This window comes from Ornithorhynchus anatinus, chromosome 10 (assembly GCF_004115215.2).
Source record: "Ornithorhynchus anatinus isolate Pmale09 chromosome 10, mOrnAna1.pri.v4, whole genome shotgun sequence".
Taxonomy (NCBI): domain Eukaryota; kingdom Metazoa; phylum Chordata; class Mammalia; order Monotremata; family Ornithorhynchidae; genus Ornithorhynchus; species Ornithorhynchus anatinus.
The window spans coordinates 38,721,705-38,746,377 of record NC_041737.1 but is presented as its reverse complement, the minus strand read 5'-3'; the positions used below and the strand labels follow the sequence as shown (position 1 = coordinate 38,746,377).

General features: G+C 41.9%; 1 protein-coding gene across 6 annotated transcripts in view; it reads left to right on the top strand.

Moving 5' to 3' along the window:
• The window catches only part of TFEC (transcription factor EC), a 64,375-nt gene extending 45,734 nt beyond the window's left edge, over positions 1-18,641 (top strand). For 4 of the 6 annotated variants that reach the window (XM_029074101.2, XM_039913298.1, XM_039913299.1 and 1 more), the window contains 5 exons: positions 3,347-3,461; positions 4,077-4,133; positions 6,882-6,957; positions 15,034-15,181; positions 16,366-18,641. In XM_029074101.2, coding sequence (XP_028929934.1) covers positions 3,347-3,461; positions 4,077-4,133; positions 6,882-6,957; positions 15,034-15,181; positions 16,366-16,752 — 783 coding nt within the window. In that variant the 3' untranslated portion in view covers positions 16,753-18,641. The remainder of the gene's footprint in view (positions 1-3,346; positions 3,462-4,076; positions 4,134-6,881; positions 6,958-15,033; positions 15,182-16,365) is intronic. The other 2 variants (XM_039913297.1, XM_029074102.2) reach the window with 2 other exon arrangements.
• Positions 18,642-24,673: the final 6,032 nt, after the last annotated feature.

Below are 24,673 nucleotides of genomic sequence, written 5' to 3'. Positions count from 1 at the left end.
GGGTGACCCTTCCCTGCCTGCTTGCTCCCCCATATGGCTCAAAGTGGCCCCTGATATTTGTGGATCAGAGTGGAGGGACCCAGGACCATTTGGGGTAGGTACAAGAAGGGGTCAAAGGGACATGGCTGGAATGTGCTATTGTGCCATCGTGCTTCTCTTTTAGCACTGCAGGTTCATTCTTCTCTGACATTCTGTCCCTGTAGCTCAAGGGAGAAGGTCAAGGATAAAGGAGAAGTGCCTCAGGGTAGACTATCTCAATATGAGGCAGGCAGGCACATGCCAACTTCGGTCCAGCGGGGAGTGGAGAGAGCAGGATGACTCTCTGAGAGTTGCATCAAAACAGTCAAGCTTGCTATAAAGGATTAAATGCCATTCCTCTAGGCCTCTCTTTAGAGCTGCCTCAAGGATTTTCATTATCCACATGCATCCCATTTTAGTCTTACTGCCTGCAATAGTTGCTCCTGTAACACATTTTAAATGGACAAAAGACTTTTATGCCCCTTATGCATTATCTTTCAGTGCTTAGTACAGTCCTGTGCACACAGTAAGCACTTAAATCTATTACCAAATGTGCAGAACACTGGTAAATGATATAACCAAAGCTTGCTTATTGTGATTTTCCAAAATGTTTGTCCATGTCTATGAATTAGGGAATCAATCAATGGTGTTTACTGAGCATTTACTTTCTGCAGAGCACTGTACTAAGCACTTGGAAGTGTACAATACAACAGAATTAGCAGACATTTTTCCTGCCCTTAATGAGCTTATAGTCTAGAGGATGTAGAGGATAGTTGTGTGGTGAGCAGTACTTTAGCAAGATGAACCATGCAGCAGTGTGAAGTATTGACTGCTGTTGCAGGGTGTGGGGAGAAAGCTGGAGGCAGGGAAACCGGGGAGGAGGCTGATGGAATAGTCAAGTCATATGATTAGGACTTGTCTCAGCATTATAAATATTGGATGGAGAAGAAGAGGTGAATCTGGGAGATATTACATAGAAAACATAGAAGGACTTGGTGTCCCCTGCATGGTCTAGGGGATAGAGCATAGGCCTGGGAGTCAGAAGGTCATGGGTTCTAATCCTGACCCTGCTGCTTGTTTGCTGTGTAACCTTGAGCAAGCCAATTCATTTCTCTGGGCCTCAGTTCTCTCATCCGTGAGGATTCAGACTGTGAGCCCTATGTGTCCAACTTGATTATCTTGTATCTACTCCAGCACTTAGAACAGTGCCTGGCCCAATGTAAGCACTTAACAAATACCATCATTAGTGGATAGAGTATGAAAACTGAATGAGAGCAAGGATTCCAAAAGTTGACAGTGAAGTGACAGGTTTCTGGAATGGGGAGGAGTATTCTTGATGGAAAGGGGAAAACTATAAGTATGTTATCATACTTTTCAAGTGCTTACTATGTTCATTCATTCATTCAGTCAGTCATTTATTCATTCAATCAGTCGTATTTATTGAGCACTTACTGTGTGCTGAACACTGTACTAAGCACTTGGAAGAGTGCATTAGAGCAATAAACAGACACATTCCCTGCCCATACCTAACTTACAGTCTAGAGGAGAGGGAGAGAGACATTAACATAAATAAAATATAGATATGATACATAAATTACAGCACTGTTCTAATCGGTGGGGTAGATAAAAGTTAAGCAGTTCTGACACAGTCCCTGTCCCATATGGGGCTCACACTCTTAATACCCCTTTTACAGATGACGTAACTGAGGCCCAGAGAAGTGAAGTGACTTCTCCAAGGTCATACAGCAGACGTGGCAGATCTAGGATTAGAACCCAGGTCCTTTGGACTCCCAGACCCATGCTCTATCCACTAAGTCACGCTGCTAATCAATCCATCAATTATATTTATGGAGCACTTTTTGCATGCAAAGCACGGTACTAAGCATTTAGTAGAATATAACACAACTGGTATACTAGTTCCCTCCCCACAATGAGCTTACAATCTAGAGAGGAAGACAGACATTAATATAAACAAATTAAATTTAGGATATGTACATAAGTGTTATGGGGCTGAGGTGGGGTGAATAAGGTGTGCAAATCCTAGTGCAAGGGTGACGCAGAAGGGAGTGGGAAAGAAGGAAACGAGGGCTTAGTCGGGGAAGACTTCTTGGAGAAGTTGGGCTTTCAATAAGGCTTTGAAGGTAGGGAGTGTGAATGTCTGTCAAGTATGAAGAGGGGGGCAGTTCCAGGCTCAAGGCAGGATGCGGATGAAGGGTTGGTGATGAAAGAGAAGAGATCAAGGTATAATGAGTTAGGTTGGCATTAGAGTAGTGGAGCGTGCCAACTGGGTTGGAGTAGGGATTCAGCGAGGTATGAAAGGAGGGAGCAAGGTGATTGAGTGCTTTAAAGCCAATGGTAAGGAGTTTCTTTTTAACCTAGAGGTAGATGGGCAACTAGTGGATCTTCTCAAGAAGTGGGGAAATATGGACTGATTGGTTTCGCAGAAAAATGATCTGGGCAGCACAGTGAAGTATGGACTGGAGTGGAGAGAGACGTGATACAGGGGAGGTCAGCAAGGAGGCTGATGCAGAAGTAGGATGGTTACAACCAAATACCCAAATTTGAAGATCAGATGATCAGGAGCCAATTCACAAATAAAGACAGGCTTTGTTTGGGTTGAACCCAGCAGCACAGTGATAATCTATTTTTTTGAGTAAACAATGTGGAAGAGAGTGTTGGTTAAGCATTGTCTGGTTTCAGTTTTCTAATGTTGGTATTTGTTAAGCACTTAGTATGTGCAGAACTCTGTTCTAAACGCTGGGGTAGATACAGGGTAATCAGGTTGTCCTTCGTGAGGCTCATAGTCTTCATCCCCATTTTACAGATGAGGTAACTGAGGCACAGAGAAGTTAAGTGACTTGCCCAGAGTCACACAGCTGACAAGTCGCAGAGCCAGGATTCGAACCCATGACCTCTGACTCCCAAGCCCGGGCTCTTTCCACTGACCCACGCTGCTTCTCTGACCTACGCTGTTTTATCACAACTCATATTCAATATCACCACCTCTAAATATGACTTCTATCACTTCAAGAGGCCCATTCAAAAATCTTTCCTTGCAATACTCGAACTATTGAAAACAGAAAAATTACTGCACTGATGGTGATATTGTTATATTATACTCTTCCAAGCATTTAGCACAATGTTTTGCACACAGTAAGCACTGAATAAATACAACTGAATGAAGGATGGTGATCTGTAATGAATTAGGGGTAAAAAGCAAAATGCAACCTATTATATTTTAAAAGGTTAATAAGCAGACAATCTGTTTTTATGATTTCAGTAATTGATCTATCCTAATATCTCCTCTTTTTCTCCTTATTTCCTAAAGCTCTCTAGCAGCATTTTGGATGTATACGGTAATGACCAGGGAATCTCATCTGCTAATATGGGCCTGACGAATGCTTCCTGCCCAGGTAGTCTACCTGTGAAAAGGGAAATTACAGGTAATGTCTATGTCATTTTGATATCTTTTCTAACCAAGATCCACCATGAGCCACTAAGAACACTCCCATTTAATTTTGAAAAATGAAATGAAGTGAAACCTCTATTCTTAGTTTAGCAACTGAAATAATGGATTGTAATTCCTGATAAATGGTATTTATTAAGCACTTATTAAACACTAGGCATTGCTTCCAGTTCTGGGGGAGATAGTCTCCAACATTTGGCTCACATTCTAAGAGGAAAGGAGGACAGGCATTTTTTTTCCCATTGTACAGATGAGAAAATTGACTCAGAAAAATGCCTATCCCAAGGTTGATCTCACACTAATCAAGGATGGTCATCCTTAGAGAGCACTGAAAATATGTAGTCCAACAGTGTGATACTGCAGAATGCAGTCTGTGAACACCAGACTCTCACAGGGTTTCCCCATGTTGCACAGCTATATAATGGTTTTGGGGGAGGGACACAGGTCATAGTGGTCATAGTGGATGTGGTCCAAGGAGGAGAAAAGTGAGCCCTAATTTTCTCTGAAGAGAGATGCATAGTATAGGTAATGGCTTGGTGAAACTCTGGAACACAGAATCAGATGCTGGTTTAATCATTTTGCTTTGTGTCAGAAGCAGATAATCGGGCCTTGGCTAAAGAAAGGCAAAAGAAGGACAATCACAACCTCAGTAAGTACATGTTTCATGTCCAGTGAGGACATGCTGACCATAGGGTGTGTGGGGTGGGTGCTGTAGGTTGGAACAGACAAGCTAGACTGGATCCAGATTTGGAAGCTTCTCCTTGTATTTCAGGAGGTCAAATGCAGGGGGAATTATTGGATCCACAGCACTTGGACTTTGCTTGTAGTGATTCGTACAAGTTCCTTAGGGAGCTGGTTCTTTATGTCCAGTCACATTTAGTAACAGGTCTCTCTCCTTGTCTCTGCACATTTTATAGATGAGTTAACTGAAGCACAGATAAATGAAGTGATTTGCCCAGGATGACACAGCAGACAAGTAGTGGAGTGGGATTAGAACCCAGGTCCTCTGACTCCCAGGCCCATGCTCTTTCCACTAGGCATCACTGCTTCTCAAGAGCTGATCGAGTAGCCTTTTTTAATGCAAAAGTTTTAGTTCTTTGGTACATAAATAATACCATCAATTTATGGGGAATTTGTTCCTGGAACTAGGGTCCTTGATAATCTTTCTTACAAGATGGGCCTCTCTGGATGGATCAGGATGAAGTTTCAGTTCAACCCAAATGCCTTCATTAGCATTCATTTATTCATTCAGTCATGCAGTCATATTTATTGAGCACTTACTATGTACAAAGCACTGTACTAAGTGCTTGGGGAAAATACAATTTAACAATAAACAGACATATTCCCTGCCCACAATGAACTTACAGTATAGAGGGGGAGACAGACATTACTAAAAATAAATAAATGAATTGCATGCCAAAAGGACCCAATTGCATGTATATAAATTAATTGTTGAAAGAATTCAGAGGAAATTGTTTCACCAAGGACTAATGACGACTGAGGTATCACAGATAAACAAAGGAAGTGCAATAGTTCAGTTCAGGTTTTAGGCTTTTATGGCTTGAAAGGAACTTTACGAAGTTGTTTATCTTTCACAACCTTCTTGAATTTCACCCTCTGTGTACTGATGCGATTGTTTTAGAATCATCTTTCCTGTAACTCTTTATTTTCGCAGTGAAACTATTGATCATACTTTATGATTTTAGCATAATATGGGCAGGACCACAGTTACCATGTTTCAGGAGAAACGCATATGCATATGAAGAGAAGTTTAGGGAGAACCACCTTTGTTTTTGACGATAACATTAATGACAGTGAGCTAGTTTCAGGTGTGGAAACGGAATTTCTAATGTAAGGAAAATGCCCATTCATGGACTAGTATAACTAGGTCCACAGTGATGGTGACGTCAGGGCATATTGAGTGTTTACCATGAGCAGATCACTATACTAAGCGCTTGGGAGAGTACATTACAATAGAGTTGTAATAGAGTTCTCTAATACATTAGAGAAGCAGCGTGGCTCAGTGGAAAGAGCACGGACTTTGGAGTCAGAGGTCATGGGTTTGAATCCTGGCTCTGCCACTTAGCTGTGTGACTGTGGGCAAGTCACTTAACTTCTCTGTGCCTCAGTTACCTCATCTGTAAAATGGGGATTAAGACTGTGAGCCCCACGTGGGACAACCTGATTCCCCTGTGTCTACCCCAGCCCTTAGAACAGTGCTCTGCACATAGTAAGCGCTTAACAAATACCAACATTATCATTATTATTATTAGAGTTGGTAGACATGTTTCCTGTCCACAAGGACCTTACAGTCTAGAGGTACAGAAGTGGAAGAGAATGGGCAGTTTTCTGTTCTTTTTCCTCCTCATCCTCTCCTGCTTCTTATTCCTTCTCTTACTGCTACTGAATCATCAAATTCCCCCACCATCTCCATTTGAAAGGGATATCCCTCTGGGTCTCAAATGGGGCTTTTGAATAACTAATAATAATTGCAGCATTTGCTAAGCACTTACTATGTGCTAGGCACTGTTTACAAGCAAATCGGGATGGACACATTCCCTGTCCTACGTTGGGTTCACAGTTTCAATCCCCATTTTCCAGATGAAGTAACTGAGACCCAGAGAAGTGAAGTGACTTGCCCAAGGCCACACAGCAGACAGGTTAGAGAAGCAGAATTGGAACCCAGGTTCTTCTAACTCCCAGGCCTGTGCTCTATCCACTATGCCATGATGAGTGTGGCTGGTCACTAGAAGTTTGCGAAACATTTCAAGCAAGGAAAGAGTAGTGTCTTGGCAGATAGTGAAATGGGAGAGTTCATAAAAGGAACAGTATGGAGGGAGTAAAAGAGGTCTTTGAGTTTATGCTTGTTGTTGACCTCTTAAAAAAAAAGGTAATCATAATTGTGATATTTATTAAGCGCTTACTATATGTCAAGCCCTGTTTGAAATACTGGGGTAGAGACAATAAAATCATATCTGGCACCGCATCTGTCCCATATAGAGCTCACTGTATAAAGAGAAAAGACAACAGGTAGTAAGAGGCTTGCCCAAGGTCACACAGCTTACAAATGATGGGGCTGGGTTTGGAAGTCTCGTCCTCTGACTCCCAGGCTTATGCTCTTTCTACTAGACTCTGCTGCTAGACCTGATACTCTGGCCTGCAGACCACCAAATCTTACAGTATTAATGTTTTTAGCCACAAAATTCTCAGATATCGTTTCAGATTTCAGGTAACACTGGGTATTTTTATTTCAGTGCTGGAAGAGAGAGGACATCTGTAGGTGACTGAATCAAACTCACAGTCTACCATTGTTGGAAGCTATTCAAGAAAGTTTACATTTTGTCCTGATTGTACTGGGCCTTAATGATGATAATCAATAACGTTTCTTTCTTAATAGTTGAAAGAAGAAGACGGTACAATATTAATTACAGAATCAAGGAGCTCGGCAGTCTTATTCCAAAGTCTAATGATCCGTGAGTTCAACAATCATTTCTCTAATAATATCTAGGGCTTCACTATAGGAGAAAATGGGAATACTGATGAATAGGAAATTTAACGGCTTGGGAAGTGCTTATGAAGTACAGAAACTTATGTTCTAATGGGGAAGACAAATGAAAATATTTACAGAGTGGTCAATAATAATAATAGCCAATTAACAAGTGCTTACTATGTGTCATAGCCTCTAGACTATAAGCCTCTTGTTGGCAGGGAACACCTCTACCAACTCTGTTATATTTTATTTTCCCGAATGCTTAGTACAATGCTCTGCACTTAGTAAGTGTTCAGTAAATGCAATTGATTGACTGACACTCTGGGATAGATACAAGGCAATCGGATCAGACTCAGTCTGTGAGGCAAAGAGAGCAGGTATTTTACCTGGATTTCACAGATGAAGAAATGAGGACTAAGGTCACATCGTAAGCAAATGGTAAAGCTTGTTCTAGAACCCAGGTCCCCTGAATCCCAGCACCCTGCTTATATAAATCAGTGCTAAGGTGAATGTAAATCAATAAATCACTAACTACACGAATCCTGAAATGGGCGACGGAGTAGTATGACTGGACAGTGTTAATAGTCATCTTTAAGCTTAATCAATCCATCAGTCTATCGATCAATCAATAGTACTTAGCATTTCCTGTACAAAAGAGTCAAATTATTCCCAAATAATGTTCCAGTCTTACAAAAGCAGTGGAGGAAATACCCTGAAACTTCTAATCTGCCCTTTCCTCTCCACCCAAAGGGGCACCTTACTGCTACGGGCTCTCGTTATATCCCGGCTAGACTACTGTGTCAGCCTTCTCTCTGACCTCCCTTCCTCCTCTCTTGCCCCGCTCCAGTCTATTCTTCACTCCGCTGCCTGGCTCATCTTCCTGCAGAAACGATCTGGGCATATCACTCCCCTTCTTAAACAACTCCAGTGGTTGCCTATCAACCTCCGCTCCAAACAAAAACTCCTCACTCTAGGCTTCAAGGCTCTCCATCACCTTGCCCCTTCCTACCTCTCCTCCCTTCTCTCTTTCTACCACCCACCCGCACGCTCCGCTCCTCTGCCACCCACCTCCTCACCATCCCTCGGTCTCGCCTATCCCGCCATCGAGCCCTGGGCCACGTCCTCCCGCGGTCCTGGAACGCCCTCCCTCCTCACCTCCGCCAAACTGATTCTCTTTCCCTCTTCAAAACCCTACTTAAAACTCACCTCCTCCAAGAGGCCTTCCCAGACTGAGCTCCTCTTCTCCCTCTACTCCCTCTACCACCACCCCCCTTTACCTCTCCGCAGCTTAACCCTCTTTTCCCCCTATTTCCCTCTGCTCCTCCCCCTCTCCCTTCCCATCCCCTCAGCACTGTACTCGTCTGCTCAACTGTATATATTTTCATTACCCTATTTATTTTGTTAATGAAATGTACATCACCTTGATTCTATTTAGTTGCCATTGTTTTTACGAGATCTTCTTCCCCTTGACTCTATTTATTGCCATTGTTCTTGTCTGTCCATCTCCCCCGATTAGACTGTAAGCCCGTCAAACAGCAGGGACTGTCTCTATCTGTTGCCGACTTGTTCATTCCAAGCGCTTAGTACAGTGCTCTGCACATAGTAAGCGCTCAATAAATACTATTGAATGAATAATCTAGGAGCCAATAGAATTGAGTACTTTGGGAACCTAATCTGGAATCCAACTGATTCCATTTTCAGTGGATTAACCCTGAAGGTATCAGTACAGAAGCCAAGTTTGGCCTGCAACACTCCCTAGCACTGTCAGCAGCAGGCTGTCACTGAGGCAGAGTCTCAGGTGATTTTTGTCACATTTAGGATGAAGAATTACACAAGAGTGGGCCTTGCTTATTGTACAACTCTATATCCAAAGAAAAATCATGATCACACAAGACCCTGAAAGAAATGTACAATATCTCAAATGGCTTGGCTAATTTCAGAGAAATTACTGATATCATTTTTGTTCATACTAATACAGAATTCAGGTCTGATGGGAATATAAACCAGTACTTAAGTGAAAAACAAAAATCCTGAATCCACCATTTGCTTAACAGTGTGAACTGAAATAAACTTATTTTCAATGTGACAGAAAGGGGGTTCATAACTAGCTCTTTTTATCAGGGTTTATACAGATTGCACATTTTCTTTTTTTTTTTTTAACATGTCAAGGATAGGGTTTAACTCCCTTTAAGGTTAATTTATTCTTTCATTTAATCATTTTTATTGAGCACTAACTTACTAAGCTCTTTGGAGAGTTCACCATGACAGTAAACAGACATATTCCCTGCCCGCAATGAGCTTAGAGTCTAGGGGAGGAGACAGACATTAATATAAATAAATTACAGATATGTACATAAGTGCTTTAGGGTTGGAATAGTGGTCTAGGAATGGTTCTTGGTTGGCCTGGAGTCTATGTGATTGACAGATGCAGCCTGAGGTTGCTGTTGCTGAGGATTTCTAATTTGACATTAATATAAATAATTTGTAATTTATGATTTATGGACATGTACATAAGTGCTATAGAGCTGAGGGAGAGGCTAATACCAAATGCCCAAAGTTCATATATCCAAGTGCATAGACAACTCAGAATGGAGAGGGAGTTGGTGAAAAGAGGGCTTGATCGGAGGAAGACCTTCTTGGCTTGGAGGAGATGTGACCTTAATAAGGTTTTGAAGGTAAAGGGAGTGACTGTCTGGTGTATATGAAGAGGGAGGGAGTTCCAGGCCAAAGGTGGGATGTGGGTGAGGGGTCGGAGGGAGATACAGTGAGTAGATTGGCATTAGATGAAACAAATGCACAGGGTGGATTGTAGTAGGAAATCAGAGAGGTAGGTAGGAGGTGGCAACCTGCATTAGTACTTTTAAGATGGTGGTGAGGAGTTTCTGTTTGATGTAAGGGTGGGTGGGCAACCACTGGAGGTTCTTGAGGAGTGGGGAGACAGGGACTGAATGCATTTTTAGAAAAACGATCCGGGCAGCAGAGTGAAGTGTGGACTGGAGTGGGGAGAGACAGGAGCCAAGGGAGGCCAGCAAGGAGGCTGATGCAGTAATCCAGGTGGGATAGGATAAATGCTTGGATTAACATGGTAGCGGTTTAGATGTTAAGGAAAGGACAGATTTTAGCCATGTAGAAAAGATTTGATGACAGATTAAATATGTGGATTGAATGTGAGAAATGAGTCAAGGATAATGCCAAGGTTATGGGCTTGTGAGATAAGAGGGATGGTGGGGTCATCTACAGTGACTGGAAAGTCAGAGAGAGGACTGGGTTTGGGTGGGAAGATAAGGAAATCTGTTTTGGACATGTTAAATTTGAAATTTTGGTAGGTCATCCAAGTAGAGATGCCCTGAAGGCAGGAGGAAAGCCGAGACTGCAGAGAAAGGGAGAGATCAGGGCTGGAAATGTAGCTTTGGGAATCATCTGCATAGAGATAGTAGTTGAAGCCATAGGAGCGAATGAGTTCTCCAAGGGAGTGGGTGTAGATGGAGAATAGAAGGGGACCCAGAACTGTCCCTTGTGGGACTTCCACAGTTAGAGAGTGGGAGGCAGAAGATGAGCCTGTGAAAGAGACTGAGAATGAGTGGCCTGAGAGACAGGAGGAGAACCTGGAGAGGACAATGTTAGTGAAATCAAGGTTGGATATTGTTTCCAAAATAAAGGAGTGGTCAACAGTGGCAAAGGCAGCTGAGAGGTAGAGGAGGATCAGGATGAAGTCGACGCCACTGGATTTAATAAGAAGGAGATCATCTGTGACTTTCGAGAAGGCAGTTTCAGTGGAGTAAAGGGGATGGAAGCCAGATTTGAGGGGGACAAGGAGAGAATTGGAGGAGATGAACTGGAGAAAGTGGCTGTAGACAAATGATTCAAAGAGTTTGGAGAGGAATTGTAGGAGGGAGATGAGGAGTTGGGAGAATTAACTGCTTTTCCCCTCTATAACAATTAGGGTATTTGTTAAGTGCTTACTATGTGCCAAGCAGTGTTCTAAATGCTAGGGTAGATGCAGGGTAATCAGGTTGCCCCATGTGGGGCTCACAGTCTTGATCCCCATTTAACTGATGAGGTAACTGAGGCACAGAGAAGTTAAGTGGCTTGCCCAAGGTCACATAGCAGACAAGTGGCGGATCCAGGATTAAAACCCACACCCTCTGACTCCCGAGCCCTTGCTCTTGCCACTAAGCCACGCTGCTTCTCTATGTAATAGTAGCAGGTTGTTCAGGGTTTTTTTTTTTCTCCCTCGGAGCTTCCCAGGGGCAATGAAAGGATGAGGGCACAGTGCTGTGGAGACGGAGAAATAATACACACTGAAGTGTCACCCATCCATCAGGCACATGGGCTGATGTCAGAGTTCCCAGACTTTTAGAACATTTTGATCAAACCCAAGTTTTGTCTAGGCTGTGAACTCTCCTCTGTAAACCCACTGTGGTCAGGGAACATGTCCACGGCTCTGTTGTATTGTACTCTCCCAAGTGCTTAGAACAGTGCTCTGCATACAGTAAGTACTCAATAAATGCCATTGATTTATCATCTGCACAAGGCATTCTCTGTGTTTGATGCTGAACATTAAGCTCATCTGTACAGATTCTAGGTAAGGTCTTCCCAGAAGAATCCTCTTAATGATAGCCTTGTCCCATATAGATATGACTAATCTAAAAATTGCTTAATGGAGTAGGTTGAGAGTGCAATTTATCAGACCTCAAAACGTCTGATGAAGAAAAAAGAGGTTTTCACATCGCCCTTGTTGCCAGCCTGATACTGAAAATCGTCATTGAAAATCACCAGTAATTCCCCAATCACTCTGATCAATAAACATCACGAATCTTTACCCAGTATACCTTGCATATCTGGAAATTCATTCATTCATTCATTCATTCATTCAATAGTATTTATTGAGCGCTTACTATGTGCAGAGCACTGTACTAAGCGCTTGGGATGAACAAGTCGGCAACAGATAGAGACAGTCCCTGCCGTTTGACAGGCTTACAGTCTAATCGGGGGAGACAGACAGACGAGAACAATGGCAATAAATAGAGTCAAGGGGAAGAAGATCTCGTAAAAACAATGGCAACTAAATAGAATCAAGGCGATGTACAATTCATTAACAAAATAAATAGGGTAACGAAAATATAAACAGTTGAGCGGACGAGTACAGTGCTGTGGGTATGGGAAGGGAGAGGTGGAGGAGCAGAGGGAAAAGGGGAAAAAGAGGGTTAAGCTGCGGAGAGGTAAAGGGGGGATGGCAGAGGGAGTAGAGGGAGAAGAGGAGCTCAGTCTGGGAACGCCTCTTGGAGGAGGTGAGTTTTAAGTAGGGTTTTGAAGAGGGAAAGAGAATCAGTTTGGCGGAGGTGAGGAGGGAGGGCGTTCCAGGACCGTGGGAGGACGTGACCCAGGGGTCGACGGCGGGATAGGCGAGACCGAGGGATGGTGAGGAGGTGGGCGGCAGAGGAGCGGAGCGTGCGGGGTGGGTGGTAGAAAGAGAGAAGGAAGGAGAGGTAGGAAGGGGCAAGGTGATGGAGAGCCTTGAAGCCTAGAGTGAGGAGTTTTTGTTTGGAGCGGAGGTCGATAGGCAACCACTGGAGTTGTTTAAGAAGGGGAGTGACATGCCCAGATCGTTTCTGCAGGAAGATGAGCCGGGCAGCAGAGTGAAGAATAGACTGGAGCGGGGCGAGAGAGGAGGAAGGGAGGTCAGAGAGAAGGCTGACACAGTAGTCTAGCCGGGATATAACGAGAGCCCGTAACAGTAAGGTAGCCGTTTGGGTGGAGAGGAAAGGGCGGATCTTGGCGATATTGTAGAGGTGAAACCGGCAGGTCTCAGTAACGGATAGGATGTGTGGGGTGAACGAGAGAGACGAGTCAACGATGACACCGAGATTGCGGGCCTGAGAGACGGGAAGGATGGTCGTGCCATCCACGGTGATAGAGAAGTCTGGGAGAGGACCGGGTTTGGGAGGGAAGATGAGGAGCTCAGTCTTGCTCATGTTGAGTTTTAGGTGGCGGGCCGACATCCAGGTGGAGACGTCCCGGAGGCAGGAGGAGATGCGAGCCTGAAGGGAGGGGGAGAGGACAGGGGCAGAGATGTAGATCTGTGTGTCATCTGCGTAGAGATGGTAGTCAAAGCCGTGAGAGCGAATGAGTTCACCGAGGGAGTGAGTGTAAATGGAGAACAGAAGAGGGCCAAGAACTGACCCTTGAGGAACTCTAACAGTTAAAGGATGGGAGGGGGAGGAGGCTCCAGTGAAGGAGACCGAGAATGACCGGCCAGAGAGGTAAGAGGAGAACCAGGAGAGGACAGAGTCCGTGAAGCCAAGGTGAGATAAGGTATGGAGGAGGAGGGGATGGTCGACAGTGTCAAAGGCAGCAGAGAGGTCAAGGAGGATTAGAATGGAGTAGGAGCCACTGGATTTGGCAAGAAGGAGGTCATGGGTGACCTTAGAGAGATCAGTCTCGGTAGAGTGGAGGGGACGGAAGCCAGATTGGAGGGGGTCTAGGGGAGAATGGGAGTTAAGGAATTCTAGGCATCGATTGTAGACGACTCGTTCTAGGATTTTGGAAAGGAAGGGTAGTAGGGAGATAGGGCGATAACTGGAGGGGGAAGTGGGGTCAAGAGTGGGTTTTTTTAGGATGGGGGAGACGTGGGCATGTTTGAAGGCAGAAGGGAAGGAGCCCTTGGAGATTGAGTGGTTAAAAATAGACGTTAAGGAAGGTAGGAGGGCAGGGGCGATAGTTTTAATAAGGTGAGAGGGAATGGGGTCCGAGGCGCAGGTGGAGGGGGTGGCACTTGCGAGGAGGGAGGAGATCTCCTCTGAGGATACTGCAGGGAAGGATGGGAAAGTAGGGGAGGGGGTTGGTGGGGGGGAGGGGAGAGGCGGAGGGGTGACTTTGGGGAGCTCAGACCTGATCGTGTTGATTTTCGTGAGGAAATAGGTGGCCAGATCATTGGGGGTGAGAGATGGAAATACTTGCATCAGTGGAAATTAAGTGAAAGATATTTGGGAATAATGTTTCCTGCAATATAATTTAATTATAGTATTTGTAAGTATGTACTTTGTGTCAAACACTAATCTAAACACTGGGGAAATATAAAAGATAATCAGGTCATACAGAGTCTCTAAACCACACAAGGCTTACAATCTAAGAAGGAGGGAGAACGGGCATTAAATACCCATTTTAACAGCTGAGGTAACATGCACAGAGAAGTTAAATGACTTGCCTAAGGTCACACAGCAGGAAAGCAGCAGAACCAGGATTGGAACCCAGGTCTGCTGTGTCCCAGGCTTGTGCGCTGTCCTCAAGGACATGCTGCTTCTACAATTTACTGCAGAATTTCTGCATTAAAAAAAACTTAGATTAATCTCAAATGTTAATGTTTAGGATGAATGTATTTATTTCATTTAATTTCATTAAACATTGATTTTTAGATGAATTCCAGGTCAGTCAAATGTTTTTCATAGTGTGTGTAATTTTTTAGCATTCAGAGTTTTGCCGAACGGTTCTGAGAGTTTTGTGCTGTCTTGCTCTGATCGATTTCTAAACTGTGATTTTGTGGGTTCTAGAATTAGCAGAGATCTTTAGTCACTCCAGACCTTGCCTCTCCTTTTTTTTAACAAGCATAAAAGCAACCTTATTAGAAAGTCAGGTAAAAAGAGTAGTATATTTGAAATGATCTTAAAAAATTTAGGCTCAAGTCCTTAGCAATGTACATTTCCTAGTTCATTAAAGCAGAAATACTGCACATAGATTTTAATCTTAGAGTTAATAATAAAAGCAATTTTCACTAAAAATATAAAAACTGTAATGGTAGAATCATGATATTGCATTTAGCTCTTCCACAAAAAGTCACTTTATTACTTTCTTTTGACACTTATTTTCATTCTGGGATTAATTTTACTATATAAGGGCTTCTTAACTATTCTATTAAAATTTCTATTCAGAAGCAATAATATCTAAGAGTGAATAATAGTCATGTAAATCATTATTTCATATTAATGTAAAAGATTTTGTAAGTTCTTATGAATTCTGCTGACATGCACAATTGTGAAAAGGTTATCTCTCCATTCTGCAGTGATATGCGCTGGAACAAAGGGACAATTTTAAAAGCATCAGTAGAATACATCAAGTGGCTACAGAAAGAACAACAGAGATCCAGAGAATTAGAACACAGACAGAAGAAATTAGAGCAAGCTAACCGACACCTTCTACTTCGTATTCAGGTCTCTGTAAGAATGTTGCCGTGAAGTACAAAGCTTATGCACTGCTCCTCCCTCAACCGTTTCATTCATCGATCTCATTTATTTTTCCTTATTAACTTTTTCTGAAGGAAAATTTGAAAACCCTCACAAGCTCATATGTGGGGCTATTCAGTTAGATTTCTATGAGGAAGTCCCTGAACAAGATGGCCTCAAAAAGTGTAAGCATGTAGAAAAGTAATTGGAAAAATATGTGGGGGAAAAAAAACCACATCTTTTCTGCAAAGCTGCAGTAGTGGCGAAAGAAAAACAACTTAGAATTGGGTGACCCAAAAAGGTTAGGCACTAAATCCTCTGCTCAAGGCTTTCTTTTTGTAACATTACTGTGGATTTAATGTGCTATGGCATAGTAAGTGACCCCTCATCTGGGCATATGGCACAACCATTTTGATGATGGATTTTCCTAACTGTCAACTCACGAGTTGTTGTGTTTTTTCAATTCTGTATGCATTTTCCCAGGCAAGCTAAACACCTGCTATCTTTATTTAAATTTTTCCTGGATTTTTTGGGGTTTTTTGGTAGTAAATTAATTAAATGGGTTTTGTAATTGCTGGCCACCCTTCAGTGGCTCTGGACTGTAGAATGGATATCTCCTTTCTATAGTTGGAGGCACTAAAGATCCTAGTTCCTCTAAGACTAGAAATAGTGTGGACTAGAGGATAGAACACAGGCCAGAGAGTCATAAGGACATGATTTCTAATCCCAGCTCTGCCATTTGTCTTTTGCGTGACCTTGGGCAAGTCACTCAATTTATCTATGCCCCTCAGTTACCTCATCCGTAAAATGGGGATTAAGATTGGGAGCCCCATGTGGGACATGGGCTGTGTCCAACCTGACTAGTTTGTATCTACCCTAGCTCTTAGTTAAGTGTCTGGCACATAGTAAGTGCTTAACAAATCCTGTAAAAAAATACCATAAGACTTAGAGTCAACAATGGGGAGAGAATAAAATGAAAAAGCCCCATGTTTTTCAGCCAGTATAAGAAGGCCCATTCCATCTTATAAAATTTTGATAATGGTATAGCAATTCTGAAAGTTAGTAGATATTTGGGGTATGATTTTAGATGACGTCGGTTGCTGTATCACGATGGGATCAGGGTCAAGTATATTTTCCCAGTGGTTACTCTTTTTTCTTGTTTGAAACTGTAGGAACTAGAAATTCAGGCCCATGCACATGGACTGCCAATTGTGTCGACCCTCAACACGTTTGATCTTGCTGCCCAAGTCATCAAGCAACAGATGCACCCTGAGGAGAATTCGAATTCAGTAGACTATTCCCAGCAGCTGAGTCTCTCTCACGGACCAAGTTCTGATGTCAGTGTTGGATCCACGGCCTTCTCCGATCCCCTGTCCCACTTTACCGACTTATCTTTTAGCGCTGCTCAGAAAGAGGAGCAGAGGTTGGAGGAAATATTACTGGACGACGCGTTGTCTCCATTTGGAACCGATCCACTCCTTTGTGCCCCATCGCCAACGGTTTCCAAAGAGAGTAGTCGAAGGAGCAGTTTTAGCTCAGATAATGGAGATGAGCTGTAAAAGCTGGGTGGGCCCCAATTGGTAAATTGAGTGGAAATCCGTCGCTGGTGCTATGAAATGGGGTGCTGAATCTGGTATGTCGTCGCCGCTGAATGAACGAAAGGTGAATGGCGTTCAAGGAAAATGCATTTGCCAGCAGTGTTTCTATCTGGCCAGAAAAGGCATATTGGCAGGAAAATGTACTGTGAAGTTGCAAACTTCACTCTGTCAAAGGAAGTCCGATCCTCTTCTATGTACTGTATTCCCTTCTATGGCAAGACAAGTGTTTTACTCTCTGTCTAAAGCGCTACTGAAAGGTTTCAAAGAAAACAGGTAATCTTGGCCCCACTAAAACCCCCCAACAGTCTTTCCCTCTTCAGAGGCAGCCATTAAGTTGATTTTTGTTTTTTATAAGGTCAAAGCAGACTTTAACAAATTAGTCTTGAATGGGAAAGTAAACGAACTAGGTTCTCTTTTGCTTTGTGAAGAGCTGTCACACTGTCCTTTAGAAGCAGAGAGGGGGCTTCGGGTTAATGTTTGAGGACTGGGGATCATTTCACAGAGGGGTGAAATTCTCAGAGGATCGCAGCTGCTGGTTAGCCATGGATTTCAAGCTCCTCCTTACTGTCCTTCCAGAATTGTTAACAGGAAATGACAAATTGCCATTGCTGGGGACATGGTATAGGTCCCCAAAAAAGGGTCGGTTCTTTGCCAGTGCATTCACTGACTGCTCTTTTACTGGATTAGATTTCTGGTTTCTAAAGAGTGAGCTGTGAGCCTAAATGTAGCTTTTGAATCGACTAAGCCAGAACAAGTCTTAATGATACATTTTTTAAGATTCTCAATGCACTTTTCACAATAACCAACCTTGTCTTGAACTTTAAGATTCAATAGGTTATACTTGAATTTCATGATAGGAAAATTACTTCCAGATGAGGCAATGTCTTAAGAATCTCCATGATTTTTATTTTTGTTTTCTATCGAGTCAACATTTGAAATTACAGCTCCATTGTCTTCTCCTGTAGTGAAATTCAGGCTATATATGTCCTATGCAGAGATAATCAATTGGCTTATTATAAGTAAATGCTATTTCAATGTGGAGCTATTTTCTGTCTCAGAATTACCCATGATTCCTTGAGTTCATCTAGACTGACAGATCCCAGATTCTCTCTGAATTGGGTGTTGAACAGAGCTCCCAAATTCAGGAGGTCAGCATCTCCTTGATTGGGTGTGAAGCCATATTCTGCCTTAGTTACCAAGAGAGTTTGCCCATGTGGTGCAATTGCAAATAGTTGGCTACTTGGTCTTAAATTGGTACCTCTGGGGAGTGTGGCAGGCAGGTTACACCAGAACACTCTCTGGACCTAGTCCCCTCTTTCCACCCACAACAATGGGAGCCTAGGGATAGTGGTCATAGACACAGCTGTGTTTTTCCCAGCCTTGATTCTGACCTGTTGACACCATTTCTGGGTTGAATTACCAAGACCAGACCTACCAAAGCCCCCTCCATCTCTGAGTTCCAAGGAAAATCAGAAAAAAAATGTTTCCATGGTGGTTTCATTGTTTTCCATGAATAAATAACATTTCTCTCGAATGGAATCACAGTGACCTCCCTGCACACCCACAATTCATAATCCAGGTTTTTCCATATTTCTGTGATTGAAGGTGGCACCCTATAATGTAAAACAGTTATGTTCCTTGAAGAATACAAACTCCTTAAAGGGCAGACAAAGATTGTGACTTCTAACTTCCCTTCAGTGGTCCTTCAGAACTCTAACGCAGATGCCCTCCGGCTCGCTGATTCATGTACTTTGAGTTTATCAATTAGTTCAAAAGCATCCTATTACCTGTGATCTGATCCACTTCCTCTGATTTGTCTGTTACAATAAACAATTTTGGATGGGAAATCAGTCAATCAATATTTATTGGTCACTTAGTGTGTGCAGATAACTGTGCTTAGTGCTTGGAAGGGTACAATACAATAAAGTTGGTAGACGTGTTCCCTGCCCACATACAAGAAGCTTACAGTCTAGAGGAAATCTTTCTAACATCTTCAGTAAAGACAGAACTGAAGAATGCATTGAGCCTTTTGTTTATCTCTTTCCATCCTGGAGTGCACTTTTACCCCAGGATGGCTAAAAGCCCCTCCAATTGCCCGCCTGGCTTCTAGATTTAAGTACATTTAAATAATCTTTTTTCATTTTCCTTGACATTCCTTGCAAATTGCTTGGCAAAGTGCTCTTTACTATGCCCAACTTCCTTTTTATACATTCACTTTATGGATTCTCCTGTTCTCCTCAGTAACTGATCATTTCACTTTTCTAAAAGAAAATAAAAATAAGAACCTGGAAAAGGATCCTAAGGTAGCAAAGATGATAAACTCTGTGCTTCTGCTTTCTGTGCTCTCCCTAGATATAGCTTCTCTACTTTGGGGGACCATCGCTCATACTAAACATCTTGAACAAAGATATGGACAGTTTTCTTGTATTGTGAGGATGGAATTTTCTAAAAACCTCATTTTAAGGAAAACATTATTTATAACAGTTCCATTCTATTCAACTCCACATGCAAGCCCTCATAGTTTTTTCCAACACTGCATCACATTCTATCTAGAAAGATGGGAGTTGTAAGATGGACATTCCCTATTGTAAGATGGACATTCCCTAATTATCTTACAGTGATGTAGTGCTGTACCAAAGACATGCAGTGAAAATAAGGATGCTTGAATTTTTTGTCATTCTTAGAATTTTTTATTTGGATTACCAACATAACACTGGTCAGTCAGTGAAATTTATATTTACTGATATGTTAATGTCAGTGAAGAGAGGGAAATGGTTTTATTGCACCTACAATGACATTTTCTTGTACCTTAGAAGACAGTGGGATAGGAATACAAGGAGGAAAGTATTTATGTTTTGCTATTTGGAGAACATTTTCATTTTTATGAGTAAATGGTATTTGTAATTGTTAAAGAAAGATTATTGTTATCCTTAGACTAAGAATCCATTTACCTTGAGGAGATACGCTGTAAGACAAAGAAAATGCCATGCAGTCCCCCAGTTAGGGTATTTCAAAGGATGACAAACAATATTTTCAAAGTTCCTTCATTTATGCCCTATCTCAACTTTCAACCTCAGTTTCAACCATGCAACACTAGCCTCCTTTATGGTACCAATTCCAGGGATGTGAGCAGAATGGGGGTGGCATGCCAGAGTCATGGGGAAATGAGGTCACAATTGAAAAAACCCACAATGTTTGTGGTGGGAGAGTGGGAAGGGTGGGAAAATTTAAAGAGGATGGGATGGAGTAAAGAGGGAGGAGGCAGGAGGCAATGGGAGGGAATACTGCCACCCTGTAGGGTTGCCTGAAAGAAGTTTTATTTCCCCTAAAGTAGAAGTTGGTTACGCTCTTGTGAAACCATACCTTCTTCAACAGAAACTCATTAATGTAGCTATAGTACTCATCTGTAATTAAATGAGTAAACAATTCTGGGCTATTTGATAAAAATAGGGTCTGGGACCTTAGTTCAGAAATCATATTCCCATTTATAACATTGTTTCTCTAGAAAAATTGGACCAGACTTACAACATTCAACTTAAGACTGCAAGCTCACTGTGGGCAAGAAATCTGTCTACCAACTCTGTTACATTTTACTCTCTCAAGCATTTAGTACAGTGTTCTGCACATAGTAAGTGCTCAACAAATACAAATAGTTGATTGATAAAGACATAGTTATTGAAGAATCAATTTTAATGAACTCAAGGACTGCCTGACCCCATTATAATATTAATAATCCCCAACTCTGTAGAAAAATCTAGATTTGGGTGTGCTGCATAAATTCTAATGCCACTTACTTGTAGTATTTCTTATTTACTTATTTTCATTCATCCAAGGGGCACACATTGTTTCTGAAAACCTGAAATAGTCTGGACTCAGAGTCCTGATTCAGGGGTCCCAAGAGTCTCCTATGGAGCCTGACATAAATTCTAGAGCTCCAGGAATCCCTTCCACACCATGTCTGCATCAGTACTTGAAAAGATGGAAGTTCAAAACCTCTAGAACCCTCTGATTTCCCCCCACCAACCTAATTCCCATCCCTAATTCCCAATCATCTTGGTAGAAGCTATAGTGACTCGCTGCCCTGTGAAATTACTATTACTTGGTAGACTGCCTGCAGCAATAGGGCATCATGACTGGGGCTGTGACAACCATGAAAGCACCCCATGGCAGGAAGGTTCTCCAATCCAATCCATCCCTTGTCCTCTTCCCACTTCCATCTTCATGACTGTTGTCTTTATCCTCATTATTGCCATCATCATCATCTGCCACCTGTTTACTGTGTGACCATGGGCAAGCCACTTAACTTCCCGTGCCTCACTTTCCTCATACGTAAAATGGGGATTCAATAAGCTGCTCTTCCCCACTCTTAGACTGTTTCCGACCTGATTATCTTGTATCTTCCCCAGCAGAGTTGTTACTATTATCAGGATGATGAGCATCATCTGAACGGAACACTGTTTTTGCTATTCATTTTTCTTGCAAATTTACCTTTAAGACATAGTCTATGTACAAAGCCTAGATGATTGGTGGAATTCTGGATACTTCTCAGGAAAAATACACAAAAATTCCTTAACTCCTTAAGACCAGAGATCTTGTCTACTAACTCTATTGTGCTCCCCCAAGCTCTTAATACACAACGAGGGGTTCAGTTTGTACTACCATTTAATAGGTTGCTTGATTCCTTAAAGCTCATGGTATATCCAGGGAAACTTTAATTCCAAGTGCATGTCCAAATTAGGGACGAGATGCTCCTTATCTACAACTTTACCTTTAAAAATGAAAACTTTTCAGTCACCCCTGCCTCCCTAACATACTTTTTGATTATTGACATTAATGTAATCTTCCCCTGAAAAAAGAAAGTCCACTGAGGTCTTATGAATGAAATTTAATAGTATGTTGGGCAATATTGTGAAGATCCTGAGAAAAACCCAGCCTGAATTTCCTGTGATATTTTAAGTAGAAACTGCCTTCCTATTTTGCGGTAGATATTTAAAGCTGGTGGTGAAAGAAAATGGATGTGGAATGTTATCATCTTATTTAATTCATGAAAGAGATGTGGACAATCAAGAAAAGAGATTTGGATGATTTCACTGCCTATAAAGTATGGCAAGTGTTTGAAAATGCTAAACAGTTGAAACATCTGAACAAACAGCAATGTACTGTACTTGCTTACAACATAAAAGGCTAAAAAAATGATTCCATCATTTACACTGATTAAGAACAATGTCATTATAAAATATTTGGACGTTAATAGGGCTATATGTATGGATGGTTGATGTACAATGCCTGTAATTTAAACTTTACTCTAAGTTGGTTAGAGAAGAAGAAGCATTTATATTGTGATAAGACTATAGAATTTTCTAATTATTGCTTTTTTCATTTTTAATCCTACAATACCTTGTTTTCTAGGCAAATGTATGCCATGGATGTACTTCAGTAAATACATATGGACAGTCTTTATAAACATGCTTTTTATAATGTGCTGATATATTTTATGTTTGCTATACGAATGCAATTAAAGAACATGATTTTTAAATCTTTTATATACACCCTGGTGCTCTCTTTTTATACATAATAAGAGAATCCAGGCAGTAGTGAAATCTTACACACAAAGACATGAAAAGAGAGTATTTCCAGGCAAAACACTTCCTACATCTAAACATTTAGTCCAAGATGACAAAATTGATTCAGTGTTTTACTGCTAATGAAAATAATTGATACTTCCTTTAATATGAATCTCCGTCTTCTGTTCAGCCCTGCTGTTACAACTTTGATTTATGGAAAAATGTTTTCAGAACGTTACGAAATTGCTAGCAGGCGTGATGGCATCAGTTAAATCATTATGAGGTTCTACCAAAGCCCTTTAATGGACTAGATGTTCCCTAGATGACCTGGGATGAACAGAAGGCTGGGTTTTTAACTGTCAGGTATTTTTAAAGCTGTTTATTAGGCAATGTTTTGGCCTGAAGTGACTATCCTCCCATAATGAACTGAGTCAGTATTTCAATCGAGCATTGTGGAATCCAGATTTTAGAGCATTCCATTGTTCTGGAATGGTCTGGTTATTTTTGTTAGCCTCCAAGAATCTAAAGAGGGGAACAATTCAGTCCTGATTTGGCTTTGAATGTTGTATCCTGTTCAAAACGAGTGACTGTTTCTTTTAGCATCAGATAACTACTATATTTTAAACAATACACACTTTCTTGTCTCTTTTACTGTAAATGGCTTTGCTGTATTGAGATTTTTAATTCACATTAAAAAAAACTCTAGGAAATAGTTGAGGATGTTTCCTTTATTAGTAAAAACGGAAGCAATCCATCTTGTGGAATCACATCCGGAGAGGCACACTAAAGTCCAGGATTGATCGGAAAAGGCACCCAGATCTAAAATATTTGATTAAAATTATCAATGTTCACCAAGTGTAAGACAACTAGATGTAGCGTACACAACCATTTTTATTGACAGTTTGTGGAAGATCAGAGACCTTCTGGGAAACCTTTGATGTTTATCAGCTCTAGGATCCACAAATCTAATTATTTGGGGGCTACAGTGGTAGGATATGATTATGCTTATTGGTTAAATCATGATACCCATCAAGTTACATATATACATATCAGTTTCATTAATTGGCAACTACGAGATAAGAGCACTGAATTTGGGATGGTGATGATTTGGATATAACCCTCCATATTGCGGTTAACTATATGATTCATGTAATAAGAAAACAGTGCCTTTAGGCTATTGTTCCTAGCATGGATTCAGATTTGCATATTGCTGCTTTTTATGTCAAAACATCTGGAGCCTGAAAATGCTAGCCATCCATAAAAGTTTCCCAGGCGGGAATAGAAAGTAGATGGGAATCATTGCCCAGGAGTTATTGGAACACTGTGATGGAATCAGAGAAGATTTTGATGGGATGTAAAGTGTTCTCAAATCAGCATATTGGGACTATGGGCTTTGGGGTGAAGGGTATCTAAAGGAAATTCTTGCAGAAATTAACAATTTGATGAAAAGCAGACTGTTCCTCATTCTGCCTATGTGGGAAAGGGCCATGTGGCTGTGAGTTATTTGAAAATGTGTCAAGGCACCTTAGAAGTCTGAGAAAAACTTGGGAGATGGCAGATAGTTTAGGAGAGGCAGGTAAAATTTGAGGTTGGTGGGTCACAGGCAGTTCTGTGGAAGAACAGTGGTAGTGGTAATAATAATAATAACTGTGATAGTTAAGTGTTTACAATGTGCCAGACACTGTTCTAAGTGCTGGGGTAGATATAAGACGATTGGGTTAGACACATTCCCTGTCCCTCATAGGGCTCACAGTCTTAATCCCCATTTTCCAGTGGAGGGAACTGAGATACAGAGAAGGTAAGTGATTTGCCCAAGATCACACAGCAAACAAGTGGCAGAGCTGGGATAAGAACCCAGACCCTTCTGACTCCCAGGCCCGAGAAGGTGACTGGCTTGCCTAAGGTCACACAGCAGATGAGTAGCAGACTCAGGATTAAAACACAGGTCCTTCTGACTCCTAGGCTCATGCTCCTATCCACTAGGCCATTCATAGAAGAACTAGTAGAAGTAATGGTAGTAAGTGCTTACTGTGCAGAACACTGTACTAAATGTTGGGAAAGGTATATATAGGTAGGAATTACACACTGTCCTGGCCCTCCAGGGGCTCACAGCCTGAGAATATAAGATGGGAGACTGGTGATAGTACTGCCTGCAGAGCCAGCAGCAGCTCCAGCTCTGATCTATCATCCTGGAGCTGGGAACCAGACTAGTTTGTGGATCCATCAATCAATCAATGGTAATTATGGAGCAATTACTGTGTGCAGAGCACTGAACTAAGCACTTGGGAGAGTACAGTCTAAAGGAGTTGGTAGACACT